This window comes from Vicugna pacos, chromosome 9 (assembly GCF_048564905.1).
Source record: "Vicugna pacos chromosome 9, VicPac4, whole genome shotgun sequence".
NCBI lineage: Eukaryota > Metazoa > Chordata > Mammalia > Artiodactyla > Camelidae > Vicugna > Vicugna pacos.
In genome coordinates this window covers 3,918,831-3,944,373 of record NC_132995.1, presented here as the reverse complement: position 1 = coordinate 3,944,373, position 25,543 = coordinate 3,918,831, and the positions used below count along the sequence as shown (strand labels likewise).

General features: G+C 39.3%; 1 protein-coding gene across 6 annotated transcripts; it reads right to left on the bottom strand.

Moving 5' to 3' along the window:
- Positions 1-9,376: 9,376 nt before the first annotated feature.
- Positions 9,377-24,179, bottom strand: LOC102533022 (uncharacterized). Of its 6 annotated transcripts, XM_072968490.1 has the most exons (5): positions 24,030-24,047; positions 23,421-23,579; positions 20,179-20,243; positions 15,727-15,880; positions 9,377-13,296 (listed from the first exon to the last, which is right to left on the bottom strand). In XM_072968490.1, the coding sequence occupies exons 3-5, from the start codon at positions 20,191-20,193 to the stop codon at positions 11,609-11,611; spliced, it is 1,857 nt and encodes a 618-aa protein (XP_072824591.1). In that variant the 5' UTR covers positions 20,194-20,243; positions 23,421-23,579; positions 24,030-24,047; the 3' UTR covers positions 9,377-11,608. The 6 variants fall into 6 exon arrangements, with proteins under 6 accessions (XP_072824591.1, XP_072824592.1, XP_072824590.1 ...); XM_072968491.1 differs by lacking the exons at positions 23,421-23,579; positions 24,030-24,047 and adding an exon at positions 24,093-24,179; XM_072968489.1 differs by having other exon boundaries at positions 23,421-24,084.
- Between the last annotated feature and the right edge of the window lie 1,364 nt (positions 24,180-25,543).

Here is a 25,543-nt window from a genome sequence, read left to right as displayed (position 1 = left end):
GGAAACTGCGCACGCGCGGTGTTAAGAGGCAGGACTTCCGGGGGCGGGGCCGAAGGGAGCGCAGTGAGCGGCGCGGGGGCGAGGAGGGAGCGCAGGGAGCGTCGAGAGCACGGAGGGTCGGGGCATGGGGCGGGGCCTGCGCGTCCCTCCGCCTCCCTCCGCCCTGCTGCGAAGGCGTAGCTTCGGGTTTAGAAATGCTTGAGTGTCTTTCATGCCTTGTGATGCAGCGGTCGCTACCTCCTTATATTAAGTTACTGTCTTTAACTGTAACTCTGAAGCTTGCAGTTGTGTGGAACACTTACAATGAAACTAACATGTTTTTCTCTTAAGTTGAAAACAATTTAGTCAAAAGCTGTTTGTACCAGTGGGTTGCTAGCGAGGCTGAAGCGATTCAGAGGTCCACGAACTGGGATCGCCGTTATAAAATATAAATATATTTAAAAGTATATTCTCTTTTATATGAACGATGTGGTTGGATCCAGGAACATTTCCTGCAGTTAGACTTAATTTAAGCAGTTTAAGTAAACAAGAACTGGAGTTGTCTTTGTAGCGATGCAAACTAGAATGTGAAATAAAAAACTCTCCCTGCAGAAAATAGGCAGTTTCACACTGACACGCCACAAAACATTTCCATTCCCCATTCACTGCAGGAGGCCAGCTTAACAGTGTGCTCAGTTCCAGAGACTCGGGGACAAGACCTGGGGTCCCAGACTGCAGGATTAAACAGTTAACGATAATTTAGGTCACTAACCATAACTTTAAACCTAGGAATTAAAGAAAAAGTTATAAATTGCACTGTTCTTTCTTTTTGCTAAGGTGTTCCAATTATTTGCCTTTGTAAAACTGTCTCTCTTCCCCAGTTTAATTAAAATATAATTAATATACATCACTGTATAATTTTAAAGTGTACAACATAATGGTTTGACTTACATATATTGTAAAATGATTACCACAATAAGTTTAGTTAGCATCTGTCATCTCATATAGATACAATAAAAAGAGAAGGCACAAAAGAATTTTTTTATAATTGATGAGAATTGCATTTGTCTTTATGAGTTATTCTATTTACACTTGTGATAAATTACGTTCAAATACTGTTCAGTAAAAAAACTTGTTTACATCCTAATATGCTTAAGTCAATACTATCTAAATATATTATAACTGCAAATTCTCTGTACGTTCATTTTGAAAGTATTAGAAACTTTACTTTTCATTTGAAAATCGTAATGTATTTTAGCTCTGTTTTCCATTTCTGCACATTCTGTCAGGTGTGAATAACAATCCTGTAAGTATATAAACAAATTTGGGATTTATTTTCACCTAAAGAATAATCATTTTGCAATATAAGGCATTTAGTAAGAAGGTATATTCTCTTTTAGATGAACCCTAAAGAAAGTAAAACTAGATTATCAAATATCCAATAAATTCACTTCTACACTAATTTTTATGGCAGTATCTGTTAGCTAACATCTACTACAAAGAATATTTTCTCATATCCTTACAAGTGGAAGATTTCATCTACAATAGAGGAATGGCAACCCTTTGAAATATGAACATGTTTGTAGGGAAAAGAGCCTATTTAAAATATTTTCACGTTAACTGAGGAGAATGTCTTGACGTGGCACACATATGAATACAAGAAGATATAGCATCACATTTTAAAAAGATGGGGTGAGGGGGATAGATTTTGGGATCTTTATAAGGTAGATTACCCTGTATTATGCAATACTGCTAACTAACCATGTTGGCAAGAAACACCTTCCCGCACAGACTTCCATGATTCCAAACAAGGAAATGAGTCGATGGGGAACTTTTCTTTAAGCACAAAACAGTAGCGGAGAAGTCAATTATAGGTGCAAGTCATGAATCCATTTTGTTTACAGGGAATTGTGTTACTTGTGTAATTTTAAGGCAGCAAAATGAACCTACTCACAAGGGGGAAGAAAGGACTTCTTCAATCATGGAAGATTTTGATCCATGGCTCCTGTAATATTATGAAATAGATGTAAATTATTAAGGACTTAAAACTGTGAAAAACACAAGGATCTAGTTTGACCTGTGTATATATATTAAACCCTGTGCTAGAAAATTATAGTATATACATTTTCAAACACAGATGCATGACTAAAATATTCCCCAGTCAATCTTAGGTAAGGAGATATTTTATTCCAAAGGATTATTACCATAGAGACAATGCTCCAACCACAAAATCTGCAGATGTCTCAAAAGTGTGACACAAAAGAGCTTTTCTTTTATACCGAGGGGTAAACAGGGCTACAAAAAAATCCCGTATGGGGGACTAGATGAGTAGGTGGCACAACTCAGGGAATATTTTACCCTTAACGTACCCACTTCTGGGGGAAAAGTGGTATGGGAGCGAGGTAGTTCTGAATTACAGTGCTCAAGAGTGCCCCCAAATTCTGAGGCCATGGGGGCTGAGAGAAGCTAAGTAACGTTTGATGAAATCATGCTAAGAAGTATTCTTCCCATTGATGAGTGAGGACAATCACTGACAAGGCAAAGGATGGGGATTTGGAGGATCTGTATTTCGCTGGGTCCTAAGTAAACAACGAGGCTCTCACAAGTCTTACGGAAATTAACAGGGAAGGCTTGGCTTTGCGAGTTCCTTGGCTCACTTGGTGTGAGTGGATGGGCATGTTTCAACTTTAAATGAAAGCTTTCAAAGCTTTTGTTTGCTTTTTCAAACCTTCTCTTCTCTCTGCTGCAAGAAAGGTACAGCCCAGATACACTGGAATTTTACCCTGAATCCCAGAATCAAATTACAGAAAAAGCTAGAAGTGAATAATAAAAGATATAATATGAGGCAGAAACAAATGTTTGTTGTTATAAGCCAAGGGGAATTCAGGGATATCTGTTACCATAGAAAACCCCCAGAGAGCACTTTTAATAACATTTCCCTTTTTTTCTCACCCACCTTCAACTCTCAAATTCAAGGTTACAGGTAGGAGCTCATTATCTCCAGTAATTATTCCACCTTTGAAATCTTGATTTAAGAATTCCTTTCCTAGGCTATTACCATCATTCCTTCTATTATATATTCACTCTTTCCATTAGAATATCCATTTATTTTTAATTCACCTACAAATATATTACTTTTCATTGTCTAACTTTCAATGGACTATGTGTTCCCAGTTACAACATTTCCAGCTGGCTCTTCATGATCCAGTATTTGTAAATAACCTCAAGTTACTTACCCTCTTACATGGTGCTGCCTTCATTTGAGTATGCAAGCCTCAGATCTGGATGAGCTCAGTTAATGGCTTAACTCTCTTTACAAACAGGAAGAGGAAGTTCACACTGTTGGCCAAAAAACCCATGCAAACAGAGTGGCAAGATATATTCAAAGCCCTGAATGAAAAAAAGATGCAGCCTAGGATACTTTATCCAGCAAGGCTATCCTTTAGGATAGAAGGAGAAATAAAGAGTTTCACAGACAAAAAAAAGCTGCAGGAGTTTAGCAACACTAAACCCATACTAAAAGAAATATTGAAAGGGCTATTCTAAATAGAAAAGCAGCAGGATGCTACAGAAATGAGAAACTTACAACTGGAAAGGTGATAACTCATGAATTACAAATAAAGAAAACACGAAATTATAAAAGAAGACATACAAATCACTGAGAGTGGGAGAGGGAGGCAGGGAAATATAGAATTTTTTTTTCTTTCTTTTTTAAATTTTTTTTTAACAGTAGGATGGGTTTGAGATCATGTTATTATCAGTTTATTAAAAACGGGTATAGGTTAATAGATTTACAAAAAAGGGTAACCACAAGTCAAAAATTTACAAGGGAGTCACAAAAATTAAATAAAATCCATGATAATACAAAGGAAAATTACCAAACCACAAAAGGAAGAAGAAAGGAACAAAGAGGATATACCAATTCAACTGCAAAGATAAGTTCAAAATGGCAATAAACACACATCTATCATTAATTACTATAAATGTTAATGGACTAAATGCTCCAGTCAAAAGACATAGAGTGGCAGAGTGGATAATAAAGCAAGAACCTTCAATATGCTGCATACAAGAGATCCACTTTAGGGAGAAGGACACATATAGATTGAGAGTGAAAGGATGGAAAAGGATATTCCATGCAAATGGAAAAGCCAAAAAAGCAGGTGTTGCAGTACTGATTTCAGACAAAATAGACTTTAAAACAAAGGCCATAAAGATAAAGAAGGACATTTTATAATGATTAAAGGAGTGATACAAGATGAAGAAATTACACTCGTTAATATATATGCACCCAATATAGGAGCACCTAAGTACATACAAGAATTACTAACAGAGATAAAGGGGGATATTGATGGGAATACAATCATAGTTGGAGATTTTAACACTGCATTAACATCACTAGACAGATCTTCCAGACAGAAAATAAACAAGGCAACAGAGAAATTAAATACTACAATAGAAAAACTAGATTTGGTGGATATTTTCAGAGCATTACACTCCCAAAAAATAGAATATATATTCTTTTCAAGTGCACATGGAACATTTTCCAGGATCGATCATATACTTGGACACAAAAGAAACCTCAACAAATTTAAGAAGATAGAAATTATCTCAAGCATCTTTACTGACCACAATGCCATGAAACTGGAAATCAACAACAAAGAAACAAAGCAGAAAAAAAGAAAAGCATGGAGATTAAACAATATGTTATTGAAAAAACAATGGATCAATGAGGAAATCAAAGCTGAAATTAAAAAATACCTTGAGACAAATGATAATGAAAGCACAACCACTCAAAATCTATGGGACACAGCAAAGGCAGTGCTAAGAGGGAAATTTATAGCGATACAGGCCTTCCTCAAAAAAGAAGAACAATCTCAAATAAACAAGTTAACCCACCACCTGAATCAATTAGAAAAAGAAGAACAAAAAGCCCCAAAAAGCAGCAGAAGGAAGGAAATAATAAAGATCAGAGAGGAATTAAATACAATAAAGATTAACAAGACTATAGAAAAAATCAACCAAACCAAAAGTTGTTTTTTTTAAAAAGTAAATAAAATCGACAAACCTCTGGCCAAACTCACAAAGAAGAAAAAAGAGAGAGCACAAATTAGCAAAATAAGAAAGGAAAATGGAGAAATTACAACAAACAAAATAGAAATACAGAATATCATACGAGAATATTATGAAAAACTATATGGAACCAAACTGGATAACCTAGAGGAGATGGACAAGTTTCTGGAAACATACTGTCCACCAAAACTGAATCAAGAAGAAACTGAACACTTAAACAATCCGATCACTAGAAAGGAAATAGAAATAGCAATTAAAAACCTCCCTACAAATAAAAGTCCAGGACCAGATGGCTTCACCGGGGAATTCTACCAAACATACAAAGAAGAACTCATACCAGTCCTTCTCAAACTCTTCCAGACGATTGAAAAGGAGGGAATACTCCCAAACTCATTCTATGAAGCCACCATCACCGTGATACCAAAACCAGGCAAAGACACTACAAAAATAGAGAATTATAGGCCAATATCACTGATGAAAATAGACGCCAAAATCCTCACCAAAATTTTAGCAAATAGAATCCAACAACACATAAAAAAGATTATACATCATGACCAAGTGGGGTTCATCCCAGGGACACAAGGCTGGTTCAACATACGCAAATCAATCAATGTAATACATCACATCAACAAGAGAAAGGACAAAAACCACATGATCATCTCAATCGATGCAGAAAAAGCATTTGATAAAATTCAACACCCATTTATGATAAAAACTCTCGCCAAAGTGGGTATAGAGGGAACATATCTCAACATAATAAAAGCTATATATGACAAACCTACAGCCAGCATAGTTCTCAACGGTGAAAAACTCAAAAGCTTCCCACTAAAATCTGGGACAAGGATGCCCACTATCACCCCTCCTATTCAACATAGTCCTGGAAGTCCTAGCCACAGCAATCAGGCAAGAGAAAGAAATAAAAGGGATCCAAATTGGAAAAGAAGAGGTAAAAGTGTCATTATATGCTGATGACATGTTACTATATATAGAAAACCCTAAAAGGCCCACAAAAAAGCTACTAGAGCTGATTGAAGAATTCAGCAAGGTAGCAGGTTACAAAATTAATGTTCAAAAATCAGTTGCATTTCTTTACACTAACGATAAATCAACAGAAAAAGAAAGTAAAGAAACAATCCCCTTTAAAATAGCACCCAAAGTAATAAAATATCTGGGAATAAATCTAACCAAGGAGGTGAAAGAATTATACACAGAAAACTATAAACCACTGATGAAGGAAATTAAAGAAGACTTTAAAAAATGGAAAGATATTCCATGCTCTTGGATTGGAAGAATCAATATTGTTAAAATGGTCACACTGCCCAAGGCAATCTACAGATTTAATGCAATCCCTATCCAATTACCCAGGGCATATTTCACAGAACTAGAACAAATCATAATAAAATTTATATGGAACCATCAAAGACCTAGAATTGCCAAAGCATTACTGAAGAGAAAGAAAGAGTCTGGAGGAATAACTTTCCCAGACCTCAGACAATACTATAGAGCTACAGTCATCAAGACAGCATGGTATTGGTACCAAAACAGACATATAGACCAATGGAATAGAATAGAGAGCGCAGAAATCAACCCACAAACTTTTGGTCAACTCATCTTCGACAAAGGAGGCAAGATTATACAATGGAATAAAGACAGTCTCTTCAGCAAATGGTGTTGGGAAAACTGGACAGCAGCATGTAAAACAATGAAGCTAGAGCACACCCTTACACCATATACAAAAATCAACTCAAAATGGATTAAAGACTTAAACATAAGACAAGATACAATAAATCTCCTAGAGGAAAACATAGGCAAAACATTATCTGACATACATTTCAAAAATTTTCTCCTAGAAGAAATAAAAGCAAGAATAAACAAATGGGACCTAATGAAACTTACAAGCTTCTGCAGAGCAAAGGAAACCAGAAATAAAACAAGAAGAAAACCTATGGAATGGGAGAAAATTTTTGCAAGTGAAACCAACAAAGGCTTGATCTCCAAAATATATAAGCAGCTTATACAACTCAATAAGAAAAAAATAAACAACCCAATCCAAAAATGGGCAGAAGACCTAAACAAGCAATTCTCCAAGGAAGACATACAAATGATCAAAAAGCACATGAAAAAATGTTCAATATCACTAATTATCAGAGAAATGCAAATCAAAACTACAATGAGGTATCACCTCACACCAGTCAGAATGGCCGTCATTCAAAAATCCAAAAATGACAAATGCTGGAGAGGCTGTGGAGAAAGGGGAACCCTCCTACACTGCTGGTGGGAATGCAGTTTGGTGCAGCCACTATGGAAAACAGTGTGGAGATTCCTCAAAAGACTAGGAATAGACTTACCATATGACCCAGGAATCCCACTCCTGGGCTTGTACCCAGAAGGAAATCTACTTCAGGATGACACCTGCACTCCAATGTTCATAGCAGCACTATTTACAATAGCCAAAACATGGAAACAGCCTAAATGTCCATCAACAGGTGACTGGATAAAGAAGATGTGGTATATTATACAATGGAATACTACTCAGCCATAAAAACCGACAACATAATGCCATTTGCAGCAACATGGATGCTCCTGGAGAATGTCATTCTAAGTGAAGTAAGCCAGAAGAGAAAGAAAAATACCATATGAGATCGCTCATATGTGGAATCTAAAAAACAAAAACAAACAAACAAAAACAAAGCATAAATACAGGACAGAAATAGACTCATAGACAGAGAATACAGACTTGTGGTTATCAGGGGGGTAGAGGGTGGGAAGGGATAGACTGGGATTTCAAAATTGTAGAATAGATAAACAAGATTACACTGTATAGCACAGGGAAATATACACAAAATGTTACGATAAATCACAGAGAAAAAAATGTGACAATGAGGGTGTATATGTCCATGAATGACTGAAAACTTGTGCTGAACACTGGAATTTGACACAACACTGTAAAATGATTATAAATCAATAAAAAATGTTAAAAAAAAAACAATGGAAAAGGAAAAAAAATAAACCCATGCAAACAAGAAAATGAAAGAGACTTCAGGCTTTCAGTGTTCTGCTATCCTTTCTCCAAGGGTCCTGCGCTAGTGGCAAATTAGAAATGTTGATACGTTCTGTTTCCATTTTCAGTCAATTCAAAATACATTCCCATTTCCTTTTTAATTTCATCTTTGTCCCACGATTAGTCACAAGTAGGTCATTATTTTTCCAAATATTTGATTTTCCAGGGATTTTCCTGTTATTTATTTCTATTTTAATAACATTATGGTTATACAGATATTTTGTATAACTTGGATTCTTTTAAAATTTACCAAGACAAGAATGGTTTGTCTTGGTAAAGTACTATATGGACTTTGAAAGGCTGCATAAAATCCTCTTGCAAGGTGGAGTTTCTTATAAAGTTCTCTTCCTCCTGTGGAGGAAAAGACCCAGTTCTTCCTATTGTGTGTCTTTCCTCTGTCTCACACTGCCACCACACTCACAGACAATACTTCACTTCTGACATTTCCAGTCAACAGATATGTAGACATTTTATCCGCAACGAGCAATTGTATATGACACCAGCTGGGAGTCCTACAATTCAACTCAATTCTGACACTTTTCAGACATAGTATCAGATCCCATAAGACTGATCTCCCTCCCCCCCCCCACCGCAACACACTTCAGTAGCCAGTGACAAGTCCAAGTTGTCACCTGTGCTTCTGACCAACTGACTAGAGATTGGAGTTTCCAAACACTCCCCACCCCCAACTTTAAAGTTCATGAAAAAGGCTATATAAACAGCCAGTTTATATAGGATTGCTTCTTAAGTCCTAAAGAATAAAAAAGAAATTCTGACTAGAAGTCGTCTCCATATTTTAAATGTCTCCAATAGAAACTGAACATCATGTCCCATGAAGCCACACACCAGCTGTGGATATTCCTCCATCTTGTAGGCACGTTCCCATCCTGACAATTTTTTCCTTCTATTTTTTCCCCACACAACTGCCCTTCCCCATTTGTATCTGCATGACACACTTTCAGTTAATTAATGATTCTGCTTAAATATCACCTTATCTTATGGGTATTTCCTGAACATACTTTAAATTAGGGTCCCTTTCACTACCATTGTACACGTACACTTAATCACCATCATATTTTAATTATTGCTGATTTCCCCTTATACAATATAAGCTACTTGAAGATAGGCATGGATTCCCTGCTATACTGTCAACGATTAGAATCGTTCTTCACTGACAGAATGAATGGATGCATTTTATCAGTGCAAAGAAGCTACCACAATGCATAAATCCATAGATGAGTAGGATGTGATCTACCAAAACTGCGATTATACTTGTGGCATTGATTTATTTTTGATACCCACATCTCTTTTACTGGGGGGCGGGGGGTGCTGGCAGTTGGCGGCGGGGGCTCTCACTGAACAGCTTGTTCACTGGCGCTGCTTCCTGAGTCCTGCGGCTCCATCACGTCCGGCAGCTGGGGCTGGCGGGAAACGGGCTCCACGCACAGGGACTCCAGGGCTGCTTCTGCCCGGAAGGCGAGACCCACGGTGGCTGGGACCTGCGGCCGTGCTGTCTGGTTGGTGAAGCCACACTCACCCACGGTCTTGCCGTCGTCCAGAAACTGGCCGTCCTTGTGCAGCCGCTGCTTGTCTGGCAGCTGCCTGAGGATGCCCTGCACTCCTTGGCCTCAGTGAAGATGGCGCTCTCCCGGCGCCCACCGTGAGAAACGCGCGCATCTCGGCGGTGCTGCCTCTGCCCTTCAGTGCGCCTGCGTGGCGTGCTCCGCCCACTCCCGGCAGCCCATGCGCCGCCCCAGCGTGCCCCACGGCTGAAGGCCCTCTCCCCGTGCCCGGAGCTTACAAGCTAATGTTGTGAATATTTGTCATACATTCTGAAGCTGTATTTTGTTCACGCCTTGTGAACTTTAGGTCACACGTGCTAAACATTTCATCAGTGAAAGGCTATTTTCATAAAGTTTTTCTAAGCCACAAAATTTAAAGTTCAAGGTTCCCTGCCACATGCTCCATTCTGCTCCCAACACAAAGTAATAATCTTGTCAGGTAGGATGGTTTCCTTTTGTGAGTGACAGGCCACCCGGAACACAGGTGAGAAGTAGGTTTATCATTCCCACCTGACAGGAAGTGCAGAGGGTGCAGTGTGGGCTGTGACGGGTCCTTCGCCCCGCCAGCTCCGTGAGCCTCCACTTCAGTGTCCTCACAGCAACACGGCTGCTGTGCGACTAAGAGAGCAGTGAGGAGGCAAAACCCTTTTCATTATTACGTCTTGTTTCCATGGTAACAATCCCAGGAGTTTCTCCCAAATACTACTAGCTAGTTGTATTAAATGGCCACCATAATTTTAATAAAAAATGGTAATTTTGAATTTCATATTCACACCTCAAAAACACAGGTAAAGGGAAAAGACGTTAGAGAAAACATTTGCAGAACAAATAAAAAATATCCCTTATTAATGATATTAAATGACAAAGTAGTCAAGAATAACGTGAAGAGACAAATACCAGTTTTCTTAATTCATCCCTAGAGTATACTATTTCATGTAATCCACTGCCAGTCTCCCAGCTGTTTCAAATGAAAGGTAAATACTAACATCCTTTGAGCTTTCTAACTTATTATTCCCCTTCAGCTCTCTCTGAATCTCAACAAAAATATTTTCCAGTTTTGATATTGGTATTGATTCTAGCACCAGGGTCAGAAATGACAGAATCAATTTTGAGATCCTGTTCATTCATGCTATCCTACCTGAAAGTGGGAGATACACAAAAAGGCTTATAGTTTGGAAATATTCTAGTATCACCTCTAAATGTATTTTAATAATAGGCTGTAAGTTAATGGTAACAACTGTTATAACTCAAGGATGTTCAAAATTGGGAAGCCAACATTAAGCTTTTCCCATACAGACACACACACACACACATATCGCCCACATTTTATCTACTCATCTATCAGTTGATATTTAGGTAGCTTGCATCTCTTGGCTATTAAAAATAATGGTACAATGAACAATGGTGTGCATGTATTTTTTCAAATTAGTATTAAGAAAATATCCAGATGTGCAACTGCTGAACCATAGGGCAGTTCTATTTTCAATTAAAAATTATTTATTTGGGGGGTAGGTAATTAGGTATTTAGTTATTTTTAGTGGAGGTACTGTGTATTGAACCTGGGACCTTGTGCTACATGCTAAGTATGCACTCTACTACTGAGCTATACCCTCCTCCCCTATTTTTAATTTTTTGAGGTACCACTATATAGTTTTCCATAGTTGTTGCACCAATTTACAGTCCTACTAAAAGTGCATGAGAATTCCTCATCTTCACCAACACTTGTTATTAATTGTCTTTTTGTTGACAGCTGTTCCAACAGGTGTGAAGTGACATCTCATAGTGGATTTGGTCTGAATGTCCACAATGGCTAGTGATGTTGCGCATCATTTTACATACCTTTCTGCCATCTGTATGTCTTCTTTTTCCATGATGGAGTCTCTTAGCCTCGGTAAGGCTGGAATACTTGCACAAGTTTTGTGTCAATCATTACATTTTAAGGTTTCTTCCTACTATAAATTCTCTGATGAGCCACAAAGCTTGAGCTTTGAATAAAATCACTGCCACATAAGTTAGGTGTATGTTTGTTTTCAGTATGTATTTTCTGATGCCTAGTAAGGCTTGCAAATTGGGTATAAGCTTTGCCACACTGAACACATTTGTAAGGTTTCTCTCCTGTATGGATTGTTTTATGTTGAGTAAGATATGAACGCATTGTAAAAGCTTTGCCACACTCATTACATTTGTAAGGTTTCTCTCCTGTGTGAGTTCTCTCGTGACCCCAAAGTTGTGAACACTGGATAAAAGTCTTATCACAGTTTTTACATTTGTAAGATTTTTCTCCTGTATGAATTCTCTGATGTGCTATAAGGCTTGAATGTTGGGTAAATCCCTTGCCACACACATTACATTTGTGTGGCTTCTCTCCAGTATGAGTTCTCTCATGACCCCAAAGTTGTGAATGTTCGATAAAAGCCTTTCCACACACACTACATTTGTGTGGTTTCTCTCCGGTATGCATTTTCTGATGCCTAGTAAGGCGTGAAAATTGGGTAAAAGCTTTGCCACATTCATTACATTTGTAAGGTTTCTCTCCAGTATGGATTGTCTCATGCTGAGTAAGATTTGATCGCATGGTAAAGGCTTTGCCACACTGAGCACATATATAAGGTTTCTCTCCAGTATGGATTTTTTTATGTTTGTTAAGGCTTGAACGTTCAGCAAAGGCTTTACTGCATTCACTACATTTGTAAGGTTTCTCACCACTATGCATTTTCTCATGACTCCAAAGGAGTGAATGTTGGATAAAGGCCTTACCACATTCCCGACATTTGTAAGGTTTCTCTCCAGTATGCATTCTCTGATGATTTGCAAGGTGTGAATTTCGACTAAAGACCTTGCCACATACATCACATTTATATGGTTTCTCTCCTGTGTGCACTTTCTGATGTGTAGTGAGATTAGAACACTGGTTAAAGGCCTTGCCACACACGTTGCATTTGTAAGGTTTCTGTCCAGAATGAATTCTCTTGTGATTCCTGAGGTTTGAGCTTTTGCTGAAAGCCTTCCCACAGGCATCACAGTTGTAGGATTTTTCTCCAGTGTGTGCTCTCCTGTCTTGTGCAGGTAACAAAGTGTTTTTCACACTAGCAGGAATTCTTCGCAATGGTGAAACTGAGGAACCATTGTTGATTGACTTCTCAACTTGATTGTATTCATACATTTTCTCCTCAGTTGGGAGTCTCTGCAGTGCAGCCACGTGGGCCTGCAAACTTACTCCAACTCCACTTTCCAAACAATTTCTGTATGTGTTTCCTGCAATGCTTATGCTATGTTTCATTTTTAACAAACTTCTTATGAATGGTTTGTCATGCATGAAATACTCATATATATTAATACTTCTTACAGAAACACTCTGAGGAAAATTAATTAAGGATTTATCATCTTGATCTTCTCTATGACTGAGGCTTTTGTTATGGGTCAAAGGCACTTCTTTATAATTTCTTGCAGCATAGCCCCATGTGCTCGCACCCTCATGCGTATTTTCCCAGACTTCCTTGAGGTCAAAATCCTTGATGCCATGGCTTTCTTTTCTGTCCAGTATCACCAGATGGTATAATTCTTCTTTATGAATGGCCTCTCTTGGTACTAATTCCTTGATTGCAAATCCAGCAGAAAGGCTTCCTGTTAATAAGTAAGTTGGAAAATAAACATTTCATATTGAATTACAAAATTATACAAATAACAAATTAAAAAAGATGTTTTTAAACATCTGTATACCACAATAATAATTAATGAAATATTTAGTAACCCATGGTAGCTCCAGCAGGTACGTTAATAACTAACTACAGTTACACAAAATAATAAGTCTCTGGCATTCTAAAGGATTCTTCCATAAGAACTGGAGAAAGAATTTACATTCCAGAAGAAACATATAATAGGAAAAGTAAAAATCAGGTTCAGGTAAATACAAATTTTTAAAATAAAGATTAAGAATTAGGGAAAACTGTCTGAAATCTCTATTATGATTTAAAGCCTACAGTTCTAATAATAGCCAAAATGGAGATCAACTCCCTAGCCATGAAGTATGATTTAACTATGCAGTTATATGGCCAAAAATATATATAGTGTATAGTGTGTGCTTTGAAAACTTGTTATCTAAGGTGAGCAAAAATATTAATCTGGGAAAAATTACAAAATGACAACATACAAGGTACACTGCAGGCACATGTAAATCTCGTAAGAAACATGATCAAAAAATTGACATTATCTTATTAACTACAGGTAACTTCCTAGTCCTTACTATGTGCCATGTAGTGTTTGAAGCCCTCTGGCAGCATTATTTTAATTATTTTTGATGTAAATTATTCAATTTTTCATATCAAAACAGAAGGCTCACAAGGCTTAAATACCTATCCCAAAGTGACTGAGAGCAAAATCCAGAGTCAGGGTGTGACCTGGGTGTGCATACACCCATGACACATCCACGAGCATTCACAAGCATTAAGCACCACTGTCCATCTGGGCAGTGCAGACTACGACAGGTCTCAATAAACACCAGAAGCCTACAAAGAAACGTTTCAAGAGAGATATAGAACCTGAGTTGTGTCACTGTTGTGTTACGTACAGCGTGACTGTCTCACCATTCCCAGATAACAGTACACATCATCGTGTCCTGCACACGTTGATGTACACAGTCACCAGATCCTGCTGCTGATCTGAGCAAGCTGTACTGTGCACAGTAGGGGTCTTTCCTTTTGCAGTGTGTACAGTGTGGGAAGGGGGCAAGTCCTGCCAAAAATGGGGAGCCTAGGGGCTCAAAATTAATATACTTCTGGGAGGTACCAGAATAGTTAGATCAATAAAAATCTGAGGGAAGGCTGGGGCTGGGATTTAATAAAGCAAGAGTAATGGGCAATGTGGGAGCAGTGCTTGTACTTGCGAATCTATGAAAATCTGATTGTGCTACAGCAGTTAAGGGGCTGACCTTGGAAAAGAGAACTGGTTTAGCAAGAGGCATAATACTGACTCACTCTATGTAAACTATACCATGAGTATGAGCATACATGTCACTATACATTTGTCCAAGCCCACGGAATGTACAACAGCAAGAGTGAACTCTAATGTAAACATGTACTCGGAGGGGTTAGCTTGTGTCAATGCAGGTTCATCAGTGGTAACAAATATACCCCTCTTGTGTGGGATGTTGATAATGGGGCAAAGTCTGCATGACTGGGGTAGAAAATACATGGGAAATCTCTGTAACTTCCATTCAGTTTTTCCGTGAATCTACAGCTGCTTAGAAAAAGTCTATTAAAGGGAAGGTGTATGTGTTAATAGTCAGTACTAAGTAATTAAAAAAACAGAGTAAAAGGAGTGACTTAGACTATTTTTTCAAAAATTTCAAGAGATTACGTAGGTTTTGGGGAAACAAATGTCAAGTAATAAACGCTCAAGAAAGACATCCTGTAAAATATAAAAATCAATATTCATTCCATGACTCCACAGCCCAAATTGTAGCTATACAACAAAGAACACTAAAAAGTTCATCAAAAATATGAATTAATGATAAAATAAAGAAAAAGGTCATTTATAACAATGAAATTTGCAAGATGAAAGTAAAAGTACCAGTGGTTTAAACAAATTACAGCAGACATAAAAAATGCTGGCATCAGAAGCTCCCTCAGCTTTGTTCAGCCAAGAAGAAAGAAAATTGCAGAGGGGTCTAGAACTGTATAATAAAAATCAGTCAACTGCCTGCCTGCTGAATGCTTAGATTATTTTAAGTACGTAAATATCTAGCTCTCTTCTAAAAACTACTGAATCAAAAGTACAAAGGTAAAAATCAGAGAATGAGGTATTTTTAAAAATTTGCCGTAAGGCTTTCTGACTGCTACTGTTCCGTAAGCACAACTAATGAGCATGGATGCAGAACTTCTGAAGAAAGGGAAGTCAGAGTCTGAAATCATGTTATAAAGCCTTTCAGCCTTTCAATCTGAATCAAAACAACTTCAACCACTCTCTTAAGAACAGGGATTTGAAACTGTCACAAGCACGCCAGGGGCTTGCAAAAGACTCACAAGGGAACATGCAAAGATGGACAAGAGTAGTTACCGACTTCCGGAGGGATGTTCTCCTCACCCAGGGAGAGCAGGTTCCTGCAGGTCTCCAACATCACGTCCCTGTACAAGGCCCTCTGAGCAGGGACCAGGCACTCCCACTCCTCCTGGGAGAACTCGATGGCCACGTCCTTGAGTGTAAATAGTCCCTGAAAACAAAGTGCATTTCACGACGTGGGCAAGGAGAGAGTTCTGAGTTTGACACAAACTTACATAAACTGATGTGTATAAGGGTTGACTGGGCTGCAGTGAATGTTCTGGTTAATCCATAAGATAATTCTGAGCAAGTTATATTTCTCTAATTCTTTTTAACTGAGGTAAAATTCATGTTAACATAAAGTTAGCTATTTTAAGGTACCATTCAGTGGCATTTAGTACATTCACAATACTGCACAGCATCAACTCTAGTTCAAAAACATTTTTAACATCACTGAAGGAAATCCACCCCTTACGCAGTCACTTACCATTCCCCTTTGCGCCCAGTCCCTGGACACTAGTGCTTACTGTCATTACGCATTTACCGACTTGTGATTATTTTCATATAAACGGAATAGTACGAGATGTGAGCTTTTCAGTGTGGTTTCTTTCACTGAGTGTTTCTGGTTCACCCATGATGTAGCACTTATCAGTACTGCATTCCTTTTTTATGGCTGAATAACATTCTGTCTGGTTGTTCCACCCACTACTAAAAGGGGAGTACTGAGGTCTCCAACTACGAGAGCTGAACTGTCCATCTCTCCTCAGTTTTTGCTTCAAAATACTTGGGGCTTAGTTGTTACGTGCTTATTGCTTTTGGCTGTTTCATCTTATTGATGGATTAACCAACTGGATCAATTGATGTATAATGTCCTTAAAAATCTCTGGTAACCATTTTATGATTTAAAGTTTATTCAATCTGATATGAGTACAGCTAGGATTGGTTACTACTTCCATGGAATATCTTTTTCTATCCTTTCACTTCTATTTGAGTATTTCATTTCATTTCATTCCTATTTGAGTATCGTAAAGTGAGTGTTTTGTAGAAAGATTCAGTAGAATCTTTAAAAAAAAAACCTTGCAGTTGATGTCTTTTAATGTAAAGTTTAACCTATTTACATTTAAAGTAACTCTAAACAAGGAAAGAATCACTTCTGCCATTTAGCTATTCAATTTCTAAATATCTAGCATTTTCTCTGTTTTGTAATTCCACCCTTGCTTCCTTCTGTGTATTCCTTTGTGTGTATAACATTCAGATTCCCTTCATATATACTTTTCTGTATATTTTAAAATTATTTTCTTAGTGGTTACCTTGGGAATTACAGTTTACATATTAAACTGATATTATTTGTGCTCCAGCTGATACTCACTTAGCTTTAACAGCATACAACTGCTCCTATACTGCCCCCCCATATTGTTGTCAAAAATTATTTCTTTATACATTTTGTATTCAATAACAGATTTATAATGACTTTTACACATCTGCCTCAAGTCACTAAGGAAAAAATGAGTTAAAAACTAAAAATACAATAATACTGTCTTTTATATATGCCTATATAGTTACATCCCCACAGTTCTTTATTTGCCCCTGCGGCTTTGAGGTACTGCTAATAACCTTTCATTTCAGCCTGAAGATCTCCATTTAGAATTTCAAGTAGGATAAGTGAGGCAGTGTGAATTCCTTCAGGTTTTGTTTACATAGCTGTCATAGATGTCTCTAAATTTCATTACCAATTTTAAGGCATAGTTTCCCCGATAATGAATTCCTGGTAGTTTTTTTTTTTTTAACCTTTCAAACTTTAAGCATATCATCAGACTCCTTTCTGGCTTCCACAGCTTCTGATGAGAAACAGGCTGTTAATCTTCTTGAGGACCCTGTACACGGGAAGTTGTTTCTGTTTCGCTACTTTTCCCACTCTCTTCTTGTCTTTGTCGTTGGTTATATGTCTTGGCCAGGCTCTCTCTGTGTTTATCACATCTGAAGTCTGTTGAGTTTCTTAGATTTGTAGCTTCATGTTCTAAATAAATTTGTGAGGCTTTCTGCTCTTCCTTCTTCAAATATTCTTTCTGCCCTTTCTCCTTTCTTTCTGGGTCTCCTATTACGTGTATATTGGTGTTTTTGATAGTGTCCCAAATATTTCTTAGTTTCTGTTCATTCTTCTTTTTTTCTACTCTTCTTCTGCTCAGACTGGATAATTCCAATTAAAGTATGTTTACGTTCACTGACTCTTTATTCTGATTGTCAATCTGCTGTTGAAACCCTGTAATGAATTTTCAAATTCAGTTATGGCACTTTTTGGCCCCAGAATTTCTATTTCTTCTCTTTTGTGTTAATACCTATCTCTTTACGGGTATTTTCCATTTGTTGAAACATTGTTCTCTGACTTTCCTTTAGTCTTTGTCCTTGGTTTCCTGTAGCTCTCTCAGTACATTTAAGACAGTTGATTTATAATCTTTACTTAGTACTTGTAACGTCTGTTCTTCTGAAACAGCATCATTAATACAGTAATCGTGCTCAGGTTGCCCATTCTGGAGAAATCCTTAGACACCTATACTGAAGTTGGCCTAATGAAAAGTAGCCACTAAGGCATTTTTTATAATAGTAAAAAATGTGAAAAACCCGTTTGAGAGCATTGAGAGAATCCTCCAATAAGGATCTAAAGAACAGTTATCTGTATATTTACTAATATGAAAATAACTCTAACACATATGGCATGTAAATATTTAAATTTGCAGAATAAAATACACAAACATTTACTGAAAAATATGTTCTAAAATCACTTCAATGTATATATGTATTTTAAATATCAATCATATGTGGTATCTCAAAAAAAAAAAAGGGACACTATGAACTCATCTACAAAACAGAAACAGACTTGCAGACTTAGTAAACAATCTTATAGTTACCGGGGAAAGCGGGTAGGCAGGGATAAATTTGGAAGTTTGAGATTTGCAAATGTTAGCCACTATATATAAAAATAGATTTTAAAAAAAGTTTCTTTTGTACAGCATAGGGAACTATGTTGAATACCTTGTAATAACCTTTAATGGAAAAGAAATGAAAATGAATATATGTACATATATGCATGACTGGGATATTTTACTGTACACCAGATATCAGATATAGACACAATGTAACTGACTGAACTTCAATTTAAAAAAATGCCTTTTAATGGATTTGTGCCGAGAACTAACAGTTGTTCCTGGTGGAGACAGTAAGTGACGGTGGAAGACAGGGAAGGGGATATTTTACTTATTTTCTAAACTGCATCACTGGGTGGAGCTGAACCACAAATACACATACACAAGAAGGTCAGTACAAAACATATAACACTGAACAACAATGAGTAGAATCAGAATGTGGCTCCAGGCTCTTTGACGGCAGAAAGTTCTGCTCCTGTGCCTTGGCTAAATTATAATCATTTTTATCAAAAACCATCTGCTGCATGAGAATCCCTATGTGAACACCTGGGTCTTTGTGAGATGGATGTGGCATGAATAATTTAAAGGACCCTTCCTGTTAGACAATTAAGTTGAGTCTACTTTTAAAAACTAACTAGGTAATAAAACTCTCTATATCTCATTTCTATTTTGGACCTTCCCACTTTATTCTTGAGTACTGATATTTTAGAGTCAGAAATACAATGATTCACTTCTTTTTAAAAGAGAAAAAGTTGTTTAAAAGATTTTTATGGGAGAGGTAATTAAGTTTCTTTCTTTCTCTCTCTCTCTTTTGCTTTCCTTCCTCCCTCCCTCACTCCCTCTCTCTTTCTCTTTTCTTTCTTTTCTTCCTTCCTTCCTTCCTTCTTCCCTCCCTCTCTCTCTTTTCTTTCTTCCTTCCTCCCTCCCTCTCTCTCTCTCTTTTCTTTCTTCCTTCCTCCCTCCCTCTCTCTCTCTTTCTTTCGTTCTTTCTTTCTTAACAGAGGAACGGGGTACTGAGCCCAGGATCTCGTACATGCTAGGAATGCACTCTACCACTGTGCTATACCCTCCCCTCAATGATTTACTTCTTTAACTTCCAATGCATTTATAAAATGTGATGAGGCAAGTTTCTCTGTATCAGTTTTCCTTTCCAGACCTCCTCTGATATTTGCACACATTAACACATCACCTACATATGTAGTCTCTGTGATCCTGGTTTCTAGAGAGCTGACAGAGCATTCTCTCAACAGTCCTCACTGCCCTACCTCACTGACACCACAGAGCCTACTCCCCAGCATCTCCAATCTGTGTCTGAGTATAAAACCCTCCACAGGATGATCACCTAAAAGGGGACTCTTTCCAAGTTCCATGTCACTGGGTCACCGTGAGGTAGAATCTGCAGGGAGATGAGAGGAGATTGAGGGAAGGCCCCGTGTAAGAGTAAATATTTTAGACAGGAAACTTCAGAGACTGAGAAATGTAACAAGTCCAAAATGAGCCGTTTTAGGAAGGAGAGAACAGAACAATCAATGAAGAGTATGCCTTCTACCTGGGAAAACGCCATTCCTTCTTTCTTTCCACTTCCTCTGAGCTTCTTTCTCAGGTAAGATTATTCTGTGCGATAAAAATATGTTGTTTAATGCTTAGAATCGACATGCCTCCTTCCCCTGCCACAAGTATACACACAGGGAGAACCTTATGACAGTTCACTATCCAAAATGTGACAATGATTTATTAGCACCTTGCTTTTAGCCTCTCAATGACCTCTTCATGTCCACAGGAGCAAATAAAGCTCCTTAAGAGAGACTCTGTCATAAGTCCCCTCGTGACATGACCCTTGCTTTTGCCTCCAGCTGCATTCCTTTCACTCTCTGCTTCATACTTTGCATCGAAGCAACATTAAAAGGTGCTAATAATCTCTTCACACCAATAACACACTTACTTTCTTCATTTTGGAATGCTGCTTCTCCTCTATTAGCTGGTGAACTAGTACAAACTATTTAAAATTCAACTTGAATAATAAAAATAAACTAAACTAAAACGGCTGTAAGAGTTGCCTCTCCCAATTCTCTTCCCTTAAATGGTCCAATTTTATCCCATCCAGATAGAATTATTCACCTCTGCAGTTTACACCTGCTTCTATTATCTCACAAGATATGTTTTAAAATATCCACATATCCATTTTCCTTAAAAGAATGCAAGCTCTGTGTAAAAGGAAACACATCTTCCATTCTGGTAGTCTGCACTCCATTCCATATGCTGGCAACGATCTCCTGAGTTCTCTTCTGAACATAATTTGAAAGCCTTCCTTATAGTAACTTGACTTCCTTGCTTGGCTTACCCAGCTCCCCATCAAAAGTAGGGTCCACTTTTAGGTCACTTGAAACAATAGGTTTGAGTGGAAAGACTCAATCATTAACACTTGAGAAAAATGTAACTATTGAGGAAATTAGAAATATTCGCATGTTTCAATATCTTATTAGGAACAGGCTGTTGAGAGTGAACAGCATAACAGCAGAAGCAGAGGTAAGCAAACACTGGTTGGCTGACGTCACTGTGCTTATAGTAATATTACTTTCACAGCAATATCCTTTTATTATGAATGTCATTTTACTAATTTGCTACTGGATCACTAGTGCTAAAATCTGTCTATACACCAGAAGGTACAAACTGGCTCCCAGCATACCCACTGGTGCAACTTGCAGCAGTATTTAAAAGGTGGATTTGATGCCAGTTGTGGGACTGGAACCAGGTCCTTAAATATGTGGACATAATACCAAAGGAGCGAGGACAGTCAATATTGATGAGGTCTTTTCTAACCTCAACCAGGAGCCTTCTTAGCCTCCTCACTATAATCAGAGTAGGAAGTTTTCTCGGTTTGACTGCAGCACCTATCCACTCATACTCTGGTTGACACACTGATTAGTATGAACACATACAGCGACACATCCACCATTACACGTTTCCACAAAAACACGGCCTAACCTTTTCTTCATAATCTCTGCCTTCAGTAAAACATACCCTGCATTGTTTTACGACAAACATCACAAACCAATGAATGTGTTTTTTGCACTCAGTTATGATGCTCCAATGCTTATGTGAAGACTGTAATTCAACAGTTATTCAAAAAGTTGTCTCAGGTCCTTTGGCTCAGTTCTGCTCTCTCATACAGCATTCTACTTTGTCAAAGGTTCCTCCTTTGGCCTAAAATTTGGCCTAAATTCCAAACCATAATATTCTACTGAAGAGATGGAGGACAATCATCTGCTTTTATGCTGTTGGTATCCAATGCTGTATTTACAGCAATGCATTCTAAAATTACATTAGCTTTTTCCCCCCTCTTATGTTGAAGTATTATTGATGTACAAATACTAGGTTACTTCTGGGCATACTACATAGCGATCTGATGTTTGCAAACATTACAAAACAAGACAAGTCAAAAAGAAAAGAAGAAAAAAGCTTTGGCCCATGATACAGAAATTGAGAAAGACAAGCTCAGAGAGCAGCATGCCCCTTTCTTTGAGCTTATGCTCCTGCCTCTTTCTTAGCGGTCTGCATTATCGCTGGAGGACTGGGGCACATTTCAAATTCTAACTGGGCACCCATCCCAGAAAACTGCCAAATGCAAACACAAGACCAATTCTGAAGATCATTTCAGGGATCCCAGTTGCACAGACTCAGAAAACCTGGTCTACTTTAACTTCTCCATGTTACAGGTGGCATATCAGACTCACAGGGCAAGTAATTTTGCCAAGTTTACTTTGAAGAAGTCTGACTTGGGTGAGCAGAACTGGGTGTAAGTGGTGGCCTGACTAGGTTTAAGCAGAAAGAGTTTGTCCTAATTCCAGATTATCTTTCATACTCCCGAGCAAGAGAGGCTTCTTGTTTGATGGTTTAATCAAACCCAAACATTTAATTCCTCTCCTCTAGAAAAAAAAAGAATAAAAAATATGAAATTATAAATAGTTATTACTCCAGGAAAATACGAAAGAGGGTCACGTGTGAAGATAAGCTCTGAGCAATCTCTTCATTGTAAACACACGGGCTCTGCTGGAACAAAGTTCCATATCAATCCAGCCCATCCTTCAACATCTGCACAGAAAGGACAGAGGAGACTTGAGGGGAACATCATCTTAGCTGGAGACTTCAGTTCAGAGCTCACTGATTTAGCAGATAACTTAAGGGAAGAAACAAGCAGTTGAATACTAAACTAACTGGTTAAATAAGGTCTTGAATGTTAAAAGATCACAACATCCTTATCACATGCATAGTGAAGTGCTGTAAAGCTATTTGCCAGACAGCAAAGAATAGTTCCAATACAGGATACAGTAGAAAGTGTATAAACCTCATAATCTAAACAATAAAATTTAGAGGAAGAATAATTTGGAAATTTAAGAACTATCCAATGAGTTCTGAGATTGAAGTTAGAACAAGTGTGAGGATACATCAAATTTAGAAAAGACAGACAGGAACCACAGAAGAAAGGGGGAGAGGGGAACAGAACCGTTAATAATGGCCGTTTTAAAAAGCACCATGCAGTGAAAGAAATTGTTCTTCTACTTATTTTTAAAGGTAAGAGTAGGAACTGGAATTGACTGAGCTAAATCTCTGCACTCTGGATGAACAGGGATCGCAAGTGGAATTATCAATGATGTAATCATCTGGTTTTTGCAACTCTCATCTTTTCTGCATTATTTAAACAAGTCAACAAACTTGACATTAATTAGGTTATAAGCCGCAAGTTAGTACTTTAGAACTTAATATTCCACATCCAAACCACTCAATACTCACCAGAGTGTGGGTCCTCTGTTTTCTCCACCACTATGCACTCTGTTTTCTGTATATGTCTCTCTCTCTCCGTTTCTTCTCCTTCTGTTCATTTCTGTGTTTCCTCTTCTTTTTTCTACACATCATTCGGTTTCCCTCCCTCTCAATTCCTCCTCCTACAAACTGGCCCCATTCTGTTAGTATCTGTTTCAATCCTTGCGGTTCTTTCTCCCCAGACTTTCTGATGCCTCACTAAACGGCATCTATTTCTGCCTCTCGGTTCCCCCTCTGCTCTCTTCAGAGGTGAAGGGCGCACACCCACCTCCTGAGGGAAAACTCTGCACAATGGAACTGGGCGGAGGTGGCGGGAAAAGGGCTGGGGAAGTCGGAAGTCAGAGAAAGGTTTGAGAAGGGGAGGAAGGCAGCCCAGAGCAGGAAAACATCGCTGCAGGAGGTCAACGTCTATAAGCACCGCAGGCAGAAAGTTGGGGCCGGTGCCTGCCTCACAGCGGGTTTACCCGGACTCGGACTCAGACTCCAGGGACCGAACTGAGTCTTCTGGCGAAGCCGCGAGAGGCGGAAGGGACGGACTCAGATCGAAAGCGACGAGCGCGCTCAGGAGTTTTCACTTACCGGGAGGCCCCAGAAACCCGGCGTGTGGAGAAGCGGGGCCTGAAGCCCGCACAGCGTACTCACCAGAAAAACCGACACTCACTCGCCCGAGCACGTCCGTTGTTCCGCGGGACCCGCTTCCGGGTCTGCAAGTGCGTGCGCGCACGCGCACCAGGGCGGCTCAGGGGCGGGGCCGCTGGGGGCGGGGCTCGGACGTTCGGTGGGTGGGGACGGTGAAGAGGGTGGGGCTCAGCCTGCGGGCGCCGCCTCCGGCCCTCAGACCCTCCGTGGAAGTTTCTGGTCGGTTCCCCTTCACTCCCCGCAGGCTCTGCTTCTTAGTTGGATCCTTTGAACGTGTCCAGTGCCCTTTGGCGCCTGGCTGGGTACAGAATTAGAGATGCGCGGCCGCTTATGTCGGAAGCGGGGAGTTGAGAACGGTTTACGTGAAAGCTGCCGGGCGAGCGGACGAAGAAGCGGATCGTCTGAGCGGCGAGGCGGCGGCAGCGCCGGGACCTGGGGGCGGGGTTGTGGGCGGTGCTTGGACCCCGGACCTTCTGGGACCCCGGACCTTCTGGGGACCCGAGGCCGTTACAGCTTCCTATTAAACGAAAGCCGGAGTTTTAGAATAGGTGACGGAAACTGGAGTGTGACAGGAAATGAAACGCTGTGCCAGTACGGGATATGCAAATTTATGCCAACTTCCCACCAGAGCATAATTTTCACTTCTGTTCCACATTCACTTGGAGGCGTCAAAAATCACAAACCTGTCATTGTCTGAGGAGACTATGATCAAGGAGTTGGCTACAGTCAAGAGCTTAAGAAAAAAGTTTCAGGAAGGAATTCAACCGTATTTTAATTTTTTACGGTATAGATTCCACCCCCCACCCCCTACTTTGACCTGTACCTTGCTATCGGCTTTGAGGAAGAGGGTCTAGACTAGGTGCCCCGTGTGGGCCGGGCTGCCAGCTGGGATGGTGTAGGTGCACCAGTCAGAGCCCCAGGCTGCTCGCGTTCTGCTGCTTCTTCACGCGTATCCGTCACGGACCCCTGATCATGTTCAGATGCAGGGCTGGATGGAGACAGAGACATGGGTAGTTTTCTATCTACTTCCTCAGCCTTCTTCCCCAGAGTAACCAAGCGCGTGCACGCGCTTTTCAGGAACAGAGCCCCCTGGTTGTGTGCCACTAAAACAGCTACGGGGACTCATTTTCTAGGTATGGGACCCCAGGGCTGGGGCAACCAGTATGTGGCTCAAACCCTTCACCCCCCAGGGAGGATCTGTGAGCCTATGATATGCCCCTCCTCTGTGTCGCCTGCTAGGGGTGTGGGTCCAAATCCGATCCCTTACCCCACTTTCTAACTACCTCTGTGTAGATCTTCACAGCCTTTGTTGTAGAAAAGCCTTTCCACCAGCCTCCAGTTTGTTTTCAGTGAGAATTAGTTGCTCCACGTGTAGATGTAAGTTTTATGTGTTTCCTACTCTGGCTTCTTGATCTTCCTCTACTCTTTGTCTTTATAATTTCGCTATGCAGGAT

Coding starts and splice junctions, on each gene's coding strand:
- LOC102533022 (XM_072968488.1), bottom strand. CDS start 19,999: ATGGAACTTGGAAAGAGTCCCCTTTTAGGTGATCATCCTGTGGAGGGT. Junction 15,881..19,894: donor GGCTCTGTGGTGTCAGTGAG/GTAGGGCAGTGA, acceptor CTTTGTTTTCAG/GGACTATTTACACTCAAGGA. Junction 13,297..15,726: donor GAACATCCCTCCGGAAGTCG/GTAACTACTCTT, acceptor ACTTATTAACAG/GAAGCCTTTCTGCTGGATTT.